This window comes from Melopsittacus undulatus, chromosome 9, assembly GCF_012275295.1.
Source record: "Melopsittacus undulatus isolate bMelUnd1 chromosome 9, bMelUnd1.mat.Z, whole genome shotgun sequence".
Lineage (NCBI taxonomy): Eukaryota > Metazoa > Chordata > Aves > Psittaciformes > Psittaculidae > Melopsittacus > Melopsittacus undulatus.
Window position 1 is genome coordinate 15631250 of NC_047535.1, and position 12694 is coordinate 15643943.

Consider the following 12694-nt stretch of genomic DNA (forward strand, 5'->3'; position numbering starts at 1 on the left):
CCGATTTATCTCCTTTCATGCACAGCCCAGTTTTGCAAAAGGACTAGAATTAACCATGCTCAGATGATTTTGAGCATTAATAAAGCACCTCTCAGTGCTTGGGTAAGAACTTCCATAATAAGTGGGAGGAGAAAAGCTTATTTTCCTTAAACTATGTGTGGCTTTGTAACATCATTTCACACTTTTGTGTTGATGCATCGTAACCTTTACTCTTACACAGGGCACGGACTCTTACAAAGGCCTGATGGACCTCCCTATCATTTCCATGCTTCTCTAGCATTCAGCAGTACTACTTTCCCAGCCAAACCTGCATCTGGGCCATTGTGTTTAACAGCCAGTGCAGGCCCGAACTCTGGTCTTTGTGGCATAAATCTGACTTATCCAGTGAACCCTTAATTTTAAAAATGCTTGCTGGAAAGGTAGGCATATATATGCACTGTAATAGGGTAAAGGTGTGGTAATTGTCCCTTAAAATCTGCAAAAGGTGCTAAATAATCTTGTGCTGCTTATGTCTCTGGACTGGATCCTATGGTGTATTCCATATTCAACAAACTGAAGATGCATTCGACATCGTTACTCGAAGGAGGATGATACTGTGCATCCGCCCGCTATTTCCAAGATCCAAGCAGCGCACTGTGGATTTACCTCACCTGCAGCAGAGGGAGCTCGCTATCCCTTCGGTGTACACAGCTTTGGATAGGAATCGCCCCAGGGGAGCCAGGCCCATCAGCCTCCAGTCACCGCGCGGGCTGCAAAGGAGGCGGGAAGAGGGTTCCGGTGACACACGAAGGTTTCCGTGGCCGCGCTCAGCGCACGCTGCTTTTCCGCCCAAGAGGACCGGGGGAACCAGGGGCTGCGGCCACGCTCCGGCGGGCGATACCGCACCTCACCGCGCGGGGGCGCTGCCCACCGCAGCGCGCTTGCTCGACACCGCGGCTCTGCCAGCCCGGGGCTGGCTGCCACGCTCCGGCCTTTCGCCTCGGCGATAACCCGAGGGTTCAGCCCGCGACCGAGCACCGCCACACAGCCGCTCCCCACCCTCCATTCGCCCCTTGCGCGCGGCTCCGCCCCCCGTGAGGAGCCGGGCTGCCCCCGCCCCGTCAGCTGACTGCCGGGGCCGCGCCCGGCGCTGTTCACGCCGCCCCCTCCTCTCGCCGCTCTCCGGTACCGGTGGGCCGCTGTGCGCACGCAGCAGAGCCTGCCTCCAACATGGTGCTGGAGTCGGTGGTGGCGGATCTGCTGAACCGCTTCCTGGGCGACTATGTGGAGAACCTGAACAAGTCTCAGCTCAAGCTGGGCATTTGGGGGGGTAAGGAGCCCCTTCGCTCTCCCGCCCGTAGCTTCCATGGTGCTGCTGGGCCGCTGCTGTCACTGAGGAGGGTGGTGGGAGGGAAGCGGATTTCGTTGGCTGCGGTCCCCCCGTGAGGGGTTGGCGGGCTGAGGTACCGCCGTCCCCTCTGAGGGGCGGTCGGTCTGTACTTTGCCTCCCTCTGTGAGGAGGGGACGAGCTGTGGAGCCGCGGCCCCTCGTGAGCGGCGGGAGGCGAGCGTGTGGCCGCAGGCTCGCCTCACTGTGGCAGACAGTCGGTCCCTCTGTGCCCGTGGCCTCTGCACCTTGTCTCTTTCCCGCCCTCCCTCATCGTGAGGGTCGATAGGTCAGGTCGGTCTGTGGCTGCTCCCCCCTTCCTCCAGCCGCGATCTCTGCCTAGGGGCGGCCGGAGGGTCCGGCTACTGCTTCGAGGAAAGCTGCAGGAGAGAGCCAAGCACAGTGACAGGGCTCCAGCTTGTAGGGGGAAAAAGAGCGAAGTTGGGCTCCCAGCTGTGGCTGTCGCTGAGGCAAGGTGTGGGTGGACATCGCTGCCCTCCGAGTGCTCTTCGGCAGGAATCTGTCGGCAAGGAGAAAAAAGCCGTTTTTTCTTTTCTCTTTCTTGAGAATACACTGGGTGGAATCACAAGTGTGCTCTGGGGTCTGCCGGTGGCGTGCTGGAGCATGGGGTGGACTGTACATGGCGGCCTCAGGAGGAGGGCAGGTCTTGGTTGTGGTGCCTGCCAAGCTGTGTGTCTCACCTGCTACAATAATGTGCATTAAACAGATGTGATGGTGCAATAGTGTGGAGTAGCAATGCTCAGTGAGCGCACCCACAGGTCAGTTTGATGCCCTGCAGGCATGCAAAGAAGCAGTTGAAGTACTGATAAAGTTTGACATGGTTTAGTGACTGGACTGAGCAGTCCTGGGGTAGAGATTGGACTTGATGATCTTAAAGGGCTTTTCCAACCCAGCTGATTCTATGATTCTATACTGTCTAGATAAGTCTGGGTATTTTGGATTATTTTAGATGCCTTCCATACTTAAAGACTTTTCTTGTAATTTTTGATTTTCCTATGGTAGTAAGTATTTTAACATTTATAAAATAATAATATCTCTATTATGGAATATAGCTCTGAGGAATCTGGCATTAGAGCCGTAAGAGGTATATGTGCTTTTCTCAAGTACAATTCTATGTGCCAGCATTCCCTTTGGAAATCCTATTATGCTGCCAATGACAGTTAATGTGTTTGTGGAAATAGGAGTGTGTTTTTTGTGGCTCTATGATTCATGATTTTTTTAGTGTAAAATCAAAAACAAGATACAGTTTTCCTAGTCTACACTACCTTGGTAGAACATTCACAATGAATACTAAGAAGGTTTTCCTATTATTTTAGGTGTATTTAATGGAATAGAAACATGCAGACATCTAAGGCATCTGTAATTGCTTCCTCCATGGAATTTTGTCTGAATAATCAGTGTTTAATAACTCTAACAAATTAGATATTTACTGTGCTATTCTGTATCTTGACCAAGATTTTCAGATTTTAGAACGTGTACTTGCAAGGGTTGTAGTCGTGTTTCTTGTTCCGATTTACGTAATAGTTGAAGTCACTTGTTCTGTACTTTTTCTCCTAAACAGGTAATGTGGCACTTGACAATTTACAGATAAAGGAGAATGCACTAGTAAGTATTCTAATAATTTTAAAATTGCTTTTTGGGTCTAAAGGTGAAGACATAGGATAAAATATTACTGTAGTCTCATGTTACACAGTATGCATTCTTTACTGGTCTTTGGAAGTAAGTCCTTCCTAACTGCTTCTAATTTTCGTCATTACTTGAACAGGGAAAGAAAAGAAGCTATGGTTAAAAGGATAACTGTATTCCTTTAGAACAGAAGTTAGCAATAGGATTTTGAAGTTTTCCCATGTTATGCATGCATGCACATTGAACCTGTTCTAGTATTTGAGGCTTGAAATGATATTTAAAAGCATGCATCAAAAGGAGCATGGTTGAGAGAGGGGGCTCTCCTCCTTGGCTCTCATGAGGACTCCTCTGCAGTCCTGTGTCTAGCTCTGAGGCAACAACACAAGAGAGCTGTTGGAGAGAGTCCACAGGAGGCCACTAAGATGCTGCGAGGGCTAGAGCAACTGTGCTCTGGAGACAGGCTAGGAGATCTGGGCTGGTTCAGCTTGGAGAAGAGAAGGCTCTTGAGGAGACCTTTTTTCCTCACTTTTACGTCCACACAATAGATGTTTGTATGTTTCTGAATGATTTACTAGATCTAATGGGCTGGCATAGGCCTATGTATGCTTTTTTTTTTTTTCTCCCCAGCTTTGCTTGAATAAATGGATTTTCAAGGCACAACTTGTACAAATTGATTGATCTTCTGAAAACTTAAGTCTTCTGAAAGACAGTGTTTTCTGTCTCAGTTACTGGTGTAGTAATGAAGGGAGAAAGCGTTAATTCTTCTACATCAATTGATGGGATTGAAGCTTCTGTTTATGATGTTCCATGTAAATTGATGCATATTAAAACTGGCAGGCAGTAAGATATGTACTGTGTGAAAGTAAGTATGGTTATTCGAGTGCTCCATTCAAAATAGGAGTGATGGAGTGAAGGAAAAACAAGAAATATATTGCATTAAGTACTCGTATTCTTGCCTGAAAAAAGAACTTGACTGATGTTAATGTTCTTTAATTGAGCTAATAAACACCTTTATGACTGAGAGAATCTCACTGGAGTTTTCAGTGTGCTTCAGATTTCAATGAAGAGAAGTACTACTCTTATGTAACTGAAAACCTGTTGGATCTTTGTATAGCCTAGCCACTGTTTTCTCTTCATTGTTCTGAAGTTCTGTATTTTACCTGCCCTTTTCATCCATTCCAGATAATGTCGTTGTATTTGAAAAGTTTTGACACAAGTATCTTCATAATCTGGTAGTTAAAAAAAGGAAGGAAGAAAGTGTTATCTGCTTTGTACGCGTCTTTTCGTCTTGTGATTGTTGATTATGCTTCTAGGAGTTCTGACTTACAAAAATGCAGTCATCTGTGACTGACCAGAGCTGAGAAAGAGCTGAGGCAAATTCAAGAGCTAAAACTAAGGGACATTTCTGACTGCTTTCCAGTAGCTATCTATTAGATTTCTATGCAAAAGTAGTTAAGGGAACATTGATGTTGATCACCATTTTTAGAGAAGTACCTATACCTTCCTGAAAAAGAAGAGATTAAAGCAATATGATATGGTGCAACTTTTTCTGTCCTAGTTTGCCTGTCTGCTGCTGTCTGAACTGGTTTTGTTTTCCTTTTGAGGTTTTCCCTTAGAAAATTATTAACTTTTAATTTTTGTGTGTAGATACTGGACTTTACAAATGTGACAGAAGAATTTCTTAAGGAAAATGGAGATGACCAAAATGTTAGTTTTAGTGTTATGCTCGCTGAAAGTGGCTTTTTTTCCTTGGTCATAATAATAGAGCATTTAATTAAAATAGAAGTTTGTCAGACCTTTCTCATAATTTAGCCTTCAGCTCATGCAAAGTCAAGTCAACAAGATTAGTATAAGATTTCTAAAGTAAAATTGTACAAAATTATTTTACAAATGAATTCTTATTAATCTTGAAAAAGTAACCATTTAACAATTTTTTTGCCCAAAACATATTAGAAAAAGAGTTTGCTGACACATTGCTGAATTGTCATTCTGTGAAACATGTACTTCTCTCTTTTGAGGCTTTTGTTCTGTTTTGTGTGACTTCATTTACAAAAATGCAGGAGTATAATGGGGTAGTTGCTATTAATGTTCCTTTTTTACTTTGTTAAAATGGCTGATGGCAGACTATGATCTAGACTCTTTGGAAACTTGTTACATATTTCTGAGCTTATATTGTTAGTCATTACCATCAAAAAGCTTAAAATCTGAGCTTCTTTATTTGTCAATTTATATCCATTATCCAGTTGGTCCCAGCTTTTAAAATCTTCAAAGCTAATATTGCATGTTTCTTCTTAGTTATAGTCTTGAACTATTTTCAGTAAATCATCTTTTTGTTGTGTTAACATCAACCCCCAGTGCTCCCATGGTTTTTAATTTATGGGCCATTAATACAGTATTAAATGAAGTAGATTTGGTTGGAGCAGTCTTCTGCTTCTGACTTTATTGAAAGCAGAGATCTTTCTTTGCTCTCACAATTTGTTTCAACCTCTTCTTAATGTCTGTTCTTACCACTAAAAAGAAAGTTTGGAGATCAAACTGTTTTAAATGAGTATATTTGCTCTTTCTCTTCTGATATATTTCAATAAAAATAAAAAACTGAGAAAAAAGCTTCCAGCTAAGTTTATTGACCAGATTTTTAACATGTAACAGCCTGCAGGCAGAAATATTTGGGAGGTATCGAAAAGTAGTTGTCACCATGAGAAATCTAAAGCTTTATGAAAGTTTCTAGTACTATGCAGTTATAAGCAGAACATGGTTAAAATATTCCATTGCTCTTCCTTTTCAGTTATTTCTTCAAGGTACCAAAAAAGAATAATCTATGGAAATTTCACACATTTAATCACTTTTAATTGAAAAGGTTGATGAGAGGCTCCTAAGTGCAGCTTAGAATGCTTTTTAAAAACTTTGAAAATCTGGCAGAAATGTTAATTTCTTTTTTGGAGCAGGTGTGTAAAATCATTTTAAGTTGTTGGAAAAGTGGTCAACGTTGTTTTCTAGTACAAGGGAAGGGAGGAGTAGTTAGTATCCATCTCTTTTGGGAAAATGGGCTTGCTTTTCATAATCTTTGAGGTTAAAATTTATCCTCAGGTCTTTAAACTGTGGTTAACTTGTTTGAAAAGAATACTGAAGTGGTAGACATTTCTGGAAGCTTAATGCTTTCACTTACCTCTTTATCTTTCCACTTATTTTCACCTGCTCCCTCTTTACTTTGCCCCTCTTTTTATGTTCTTGATATTCCCATGGTTACATTCTTGCTTTTGCTGAAAGGAGAGATACTTTGTGAGATTTAAATTGATGGTAATTGATAGTAATTACAAACAGTAATTTTGCTGTATAAACCAGCTTATCTTTAAAATACATGTATCTCTTCAGTGTTTCTTTTTCTTTTTTTTTTCTTTTTTCTGTACAGAGTGAACTGGATATACCTTTTAGAATAAAAGTTGGTCAGATAGGTAAGTTTTTGCTTCAATGGAATTATTGAAATGGAAACATTAGTATAGGCCTAAAGGTCAGTCCTGCCTCTGACTTGAGTCCTGCTTCTTTCATTAAGCTTTCTTAAATGATCTCGTATGTGCTGTTGAAACATGCTGAAGTCCAATGTAACTGCCCTGGATAAATCATAAAATGTTATCTGGCAAACCCTGTTTGTGTAACTTTACCAGCTGCTATGAAAAACCTGTCTGAGAGGTTTTTTCCAGGTACATGGTTGATCAAGAGAGCTGTTCAGCATGGGCAGAATGCATGTGGGTCTTCAAAGGACAGATAAAAAATACGAAGAATTTAAGAGTTCTGAGACTGGCAAACATGTCAAGTGTTTAGGGACTCTCAAGATGTATTTTTTTTTTAATTCTTTCCCTGTATTGCTTTTTCACATGAAATATTTGTTGGAGATAAATGTGTGTTGTATTTCTACTTCCCTGGGAAAATCACATTCATCCCAGTGAATTGAACTCTAGTCATGATCTCAGGTTTTGAGCTGAAGTCTTCTGATTCAAACTGTATTTTCTTGCTTATAGCTGTGGCTTATATTTTCTCTGCATGTTTTTTATCACTTCAAGGACTTTATAAAATGTTTAGGCCCATATGGTTTCTGCTTGCTTCCAGTCTAGGACCTCAAGATACAGGGCTAATGCCCTTTGATGCCTGAAGTGTTGTTTGGACTAAGCACAGTGTAGATTTTTGTTTCGATTAACTGTATCTGCTTTGTTTAGATAAACTTACTCTGAAGATTCCTTGGAAAAATCTCTATGGTGAGGCAGTTGTTGCAACTCTGGAAGGCTTGTATCTTCTAATAGTTCCTGGAGCAAGTATGTATATTCTTTAACAGCATGATTTAATGGAAAAGAAAAATATCTAAGGGTACCCTGTAGATGCATATACATAATAGCAAGTAGTTCATGTAAGATGTCATTTATATGTTTTGTTCCCTCAGAGAAATGTATATACAAATGCTTTTTCTATGCAAAAGTTAGTGGAAGAGGGGTGGGAGAAAACAGAATCTATTGCTTTTATGTAAATCCTTGGTTGTATCCATTCCAAGTTTAAGACAACAGCCAGGTTTCCTCTGAAGTGTGCTTATTTTGAATCCACTTTTCTGGCATGGCTTGGATCTTTTAGCTGTTGCATGGTACAGTTCATCTGCTTCTAACTGAGAGCAGCTGAAAGTAGTAATTCCATTAGAGCTGTTTTTAGGGAGAGGGAACAGGATCAGAGAGCTAGATTAGTTTTCTCTGAAATCAGAACCTCTGGTGTATTAAGATAACTTGCAAGTTTCTAGGGTGTTAAATATACATGTAGTAGAATTTACAAACCTGTGGGATATTGCACAGATCACACTGGAGGGCCTGAATTTCCAAGGAAAGATTCTCTTATGAATTAATGTTGGACTGTTGGTATGATCCTTCTGAATTTTACTGTGTAAAAATTAACTATTTTAGAGGCCAGATGAAGCTTTCAGCAATTAAACCTAGAATAGCCTTTATCTCAAGGTTTTTTACAACATCATGTTGAATATATGGCTTGCATTTCTTGTTTATACATTTATGTAACTTGAAATTTAGGATTAAAGCTGTCACAACTTGTCTTACAGGCATTAAATATGATGCAGAGAAGGAAGAAAAATACTTACAGGATAATAAACAAAAGGAACTGGCAAGAATTGAGGAAGCCTTGCAGAAAGCGGCAGAGAAAGGTACTGAGTTACTAATACAAATATCCACTGGTATTTGAGGGCTTAATGTGCTATGAAAGGAAAAGTTCTTTTTTGTGATTGACATAATGAATTTTGTTTTTTCAAGTGTCTGGCTAATCTTACTGGAGTGCTTTGAAAAACTTTTTTTCCTGTAAGGCTTGAAAGAAGTGTTATTTATTTACTTTTACCACTCATTTATCCAGTCAGCTTCCATTGGAAATGGGAATGTGATAGTCTGGTATGTCTTTGTTTTTTCTTTTCCTTTTTTTCTTAAAGCTATAGGGAAACAGGATCAAAGATGGAAATTGCATTACATGAGGCTGATGTTGTTATATTGCTTTAGAGCTTTGGTAATAGATGTTTAATAATGTCTTCTAGAGGTGTTCTTGGCTTAAAGAAAAATCTAAGGATAGTGGTAAAGTTTGCAAGAATACTACTTTCATATCAGTTTCTGCTGTCCTTTTATGATATACTGTATTTTGACTGGTTTGAGAAATGAGACTCTCTTGAGCAGGAGATAATTCATGACGCAAGAACACAACATGAGTATAAGAAAATTTTTACTTAAGTCATTAAACAAATTAAAACTTTCAATTATAAGTTAAAATAATTGATAATTTCATTCCAGTTAACCTGATTTGTGGTAAGGTTATTCTTTGTCGTAACAAATATCTGTAACAATTATGGTATATAACAGGCTTCTTTGGACAGAAACCAAGCTCAAAACCAATGACAGGTAACTGCATATGATAGAGGTAAAAGTTATTACTGGAGCTTTTGTCTGAAGTGAGATCTGTTGGGTGGTATAATGGTTCTTAAGATGCTTCTTTACGATTCATGTAATGCTGCAAATTATTTGCCTTGGAAAAGTTACTGAAGATGAAATGAAGCTCAGAATACTTGAAAAAGATAGTTTGATTGTAATCTCTTCATTTATTTACTGCCTTGTTTCTTCTTTGCTAGTTTATTTACATTTGCAGTTTACTTCAAATAGCAGTGTGGCAATCTGCTTACAGAATCCGTGCTTTATATCTTGTCTTTAATGTGCCAGAAACTGTATGAGAACTAAGACAACTTAAATCGATGAATTTTACAGCCACACTTTATACTGGGGCAAAGGAGTGTTCATAGAAGTTTAACCTTGGTTATGTAGGACATGGATGCTGTAAAGTACCAGTGCTTCAGCCATTATTGTTTGCACTAGTAGCAATGGCATGAAGAGATAATATAATGAGGAAAGTTTAGCCTAATGAGTACTGCTTGAGGAATTCCAGTTCTGGAATTTCATAAAGTTAAGAGTGAGTCTGTGCACCTGTGACTATCATCTTTTTTGAAAGAAACTTACTGCATTCTGCATTCGTAAGGCTTTTAAATTATTTTTTTTTTTACTGCGGGGGAAATCATATAAAATGATACCTCAGGAGCTCAACTCCTCATGTAAAGAACTAGAATTAGATTCAGTCACGTTTTGCAGTTTTAAACTTTCAGCCTCGTGAAGGAAAAGTTAGAGGAACATTCAAATTGAATTCTTCTGAACTCTAGTTATCCTCTCAGTCACGCTGCAAGCAAGATCCTTATGGGTCCTTCCCAACTTGAGATATTCTGTGATACCTCAGTGGTAGATATTTGTGTTTCTGGTGTACTAGAATATTGTACTTAGGAGTACTTGTATAGTTCTTGCATGAGCAGATACCTTACTTTTGCAGAAGTCTTAGGACCCAAGTTGCTCTGCTGCACCATAAATTAAGAGATTCAGCTCTTCCTGTACACTTTTAAGAACATAATAGTTGGTGAAAACCTAGGAAATATATTTAATAGAAAGTTGTCAGTGTCCATGAATTCTCAGCAGTATTTGCTTTTCTGATTAGTACTCAGCTAACCTTAGCGTGTTTAGAACCTTGTTTCAGCACCTGCATTTATTTGAGTTTCCTTGCATAAACAGTCCTGGGGATATTTTCTTTAGACACGCTGTTCAAATATTGAGCAAAATAGTCATGTCACTGTGTGTTTAGTGTAGTGTGATAGGGAAAGGATAACAAGCTCTGCTGACTTGAGCTGGCAAAACATTATTTTTTGTTTTCTAAGTTATTAAAATCTGTCAGGATGTAAAGTCATATTACGTAGACCAAAGCTTGCAGCAGTTTCCTTTTGCTGGTTATGAGTAAAATGAAAATTGCATAATTTGTCTATGTAGATAATGTGTGAGACTTGATATCCTGAAGTGACTGGCTGTCAGGTACTGTACTGGAAATACTAACGTGTTATACGAGTTTTAAAAACTTAATATTAAATTGGGAACTGCTTTCCTTCTTTTAAACAAAATGCATTTTCTTGGTTATTTGCTGCCATGTGGACCAAGGCACTCATTCACAAGATTCCTTGTATGGGTTGGAGAGTCTGATTTACAAGGACACCAAGCCTGGTGGGTATGCATGGTTAGTTACATTTTGCACATAAAAACAACCCCTCCCAAAGCACACAGGCATTGAAATGAGGAAATGATACTTATTTGGTCATCATCCACATATTGGTGGTTCTAGTAATAAGATTTTAATGACTGTGTATTCAAGAGGAAACTTGCAATGACAAGTCCTGTCTTAATTGAATGGCTGTTGAAAAAGACTCAGAGGGCATTTAGAAAGACTTCCATGAGCCACATCTAGGTCAAGAATGTTATAAAAGGCTAACAACATTCTACTGTAGTTTTAGAACACTATCTTGAGGTGTTGTGAGTATAGAGGGTAATTAACCCTTGCAGTGTCTGGGCTTAAAACATTGGAAGTTCAGTCTGTCTTGAAGCCATGGACAGGCAAAATGAACCATAGCAGATTGAGGGCATTTAGCATGCTTTTCCCTGGTTCTGTTTATTTGGATTGCTCTGAAGTTAGGCAAGTAAAGATTTTCCATTGAAATTCAGAGGAACTGTTACTGTGTTGTGTCTGCTGTACTTCTGTCTTGAGATAGGTTTTCATAAATTTGTTCTTAGCCCATGTTACTTAGTGGGTGCCGTGGAATGGACTCAGTCAGAGATCGATATGATCAGACAAAAAGCCATTTATTGCAAAGCATTAACTCCTTATATACTGTTGCTTACACACACCTACAGCAAGTTGGCATATCATGATTGGATACTTGTCTTGAAGACCCTTAGTGACTAACATGTAATTGGTTAAGCACGGGTGTGAGAACTTGACCTGGAAAGCTTGCCAACAGTCCACAGTTCTCATAAATCAGTGAATTCCAGCTGCTTCTTATCTTGCTTGCTTAAGCTTCCTCGGGTCTCTCACGGCCTTGCTGTATCTTTCAGAGTTATTCAGAGCTCATGTACCAAATGTTCATTCTCCTGTGAGAACACTGTCTCCACAAGTGGGCTTCTGTCTGAGTGCAGGTTTAGAACACATGTAAACTCATGCATTTAGTTTCTCTATAGTAATGGCTTAGGGTAGTCAAGAGGAAAATCACGGTGCCTTAGTTTTGTCATACATGGGAGTGAAGGTCTTAGAAATACAAAATCAATAGTAAGTGTAGGAAGCAGTCTTTGACAAATATGATTTATAGAGGATTACGTGTAGTGTTAAAAGGAGCTATGCAGAAGAAAATGTTGTTTCTCTTTGGCATAGTTTCTCTTTATAGGGTGATCACCTTACTTGCAAGACAGGTTGAAATGTTGGCAGGCACTTTGTTCTCCTTAGTTTGAACAGGCGTGCAAATTACATAAAGATAAAGCTGTTTCCCAGACATAGACTACTGCACTTGCTTCCTTCTTGTTTGAGTAGGATACACCCTTATCATGCTACAACCTTTTGAAGTTAAGCGCTAGCAGCCCTATTGCCCAGTTCTTTTACCCCTACATGGCCAGAGAGGGGAAAGAAACAATGCAACTCACCAAACTTAGAAATGTGCAGATATATGAACATTAATTCATTAAATGGTTGTGACTGTGTGGGTTGTAATTTGTGTGTAAATAATGTATTTGGTTTCATAAAAAGCTTTTAAAGAGCCAGATTTTTTGTATGCCTTTTCTGCAGTTACTGTACTGTTCTTTCATATTGCTTTGATACCACATTGGTGATTTGCGTGAGAGTCATATTGAAGAGTGCTTGTTGAGTTTCCATGTACATCTCAAATATTTTAACTTGGAGGTTGTGCCCTTGTATGGTAGAGGCCTCTTCTGGATGTAAACTTCCATGCTTTGTTTCGTGTCCCCCCCCCCCCCCCCACCCCATGGGTATATTATTAACTGTTCAGTTATGGTAATTACTTGTTTGCCTGAGGGCATTAAATAAAAAAACAAACACTTAAATCACTGAAAACTTCTTCCCCAGGCTTTCTAATAAGCAGTCATGGCTCTGTTTTTATCTCTCTTGACCGTATATGATCTGGAATTGTGTTAAGCAATGCACTCATGAAGAAGTCTGGGTATGTATTTGCTGAGAAGCCTGGTGATTATTTGTAATTCGTTGAACCCTTGAGACATTACATTTAAATGTC

General features: G+C 39.7%; 1 protein-coding gene across 1 annotated transcript in view; it reads left to right on the top strand.

The window, feature by feature from the left end:
• Positions 1-1209: 1209 nt before the first annotated feature.
• VPS13C (vacuolar protein sorting 13 homolog C) overlaps positions 1210-12694 on the top strand; it is an 88410-nt gene continuing 76925 nt past the window's right edge. The window contains exons 1-6 of the mRNA XM_005145751.3: positions 1210-1309; positions 2948-2991; positions 6422-6464; positions 7224-7319; positions 8102-8203; positions 10563-10625. Of these exons, the coding sequence (XP_005145808.2) occupies positions 1210-1309; positions 2948-2991; positions 6422-6464; positions 7224-7319; positions 8102-8203; positions 10563-10625 (448 nt within the window). The remainder of the gene's footprint in view (positions 1310-2947; positions 2992-6421; positions 6465-7223; positions 7320-8101; positions 8204-10562; positions 10626-12694) is intronic.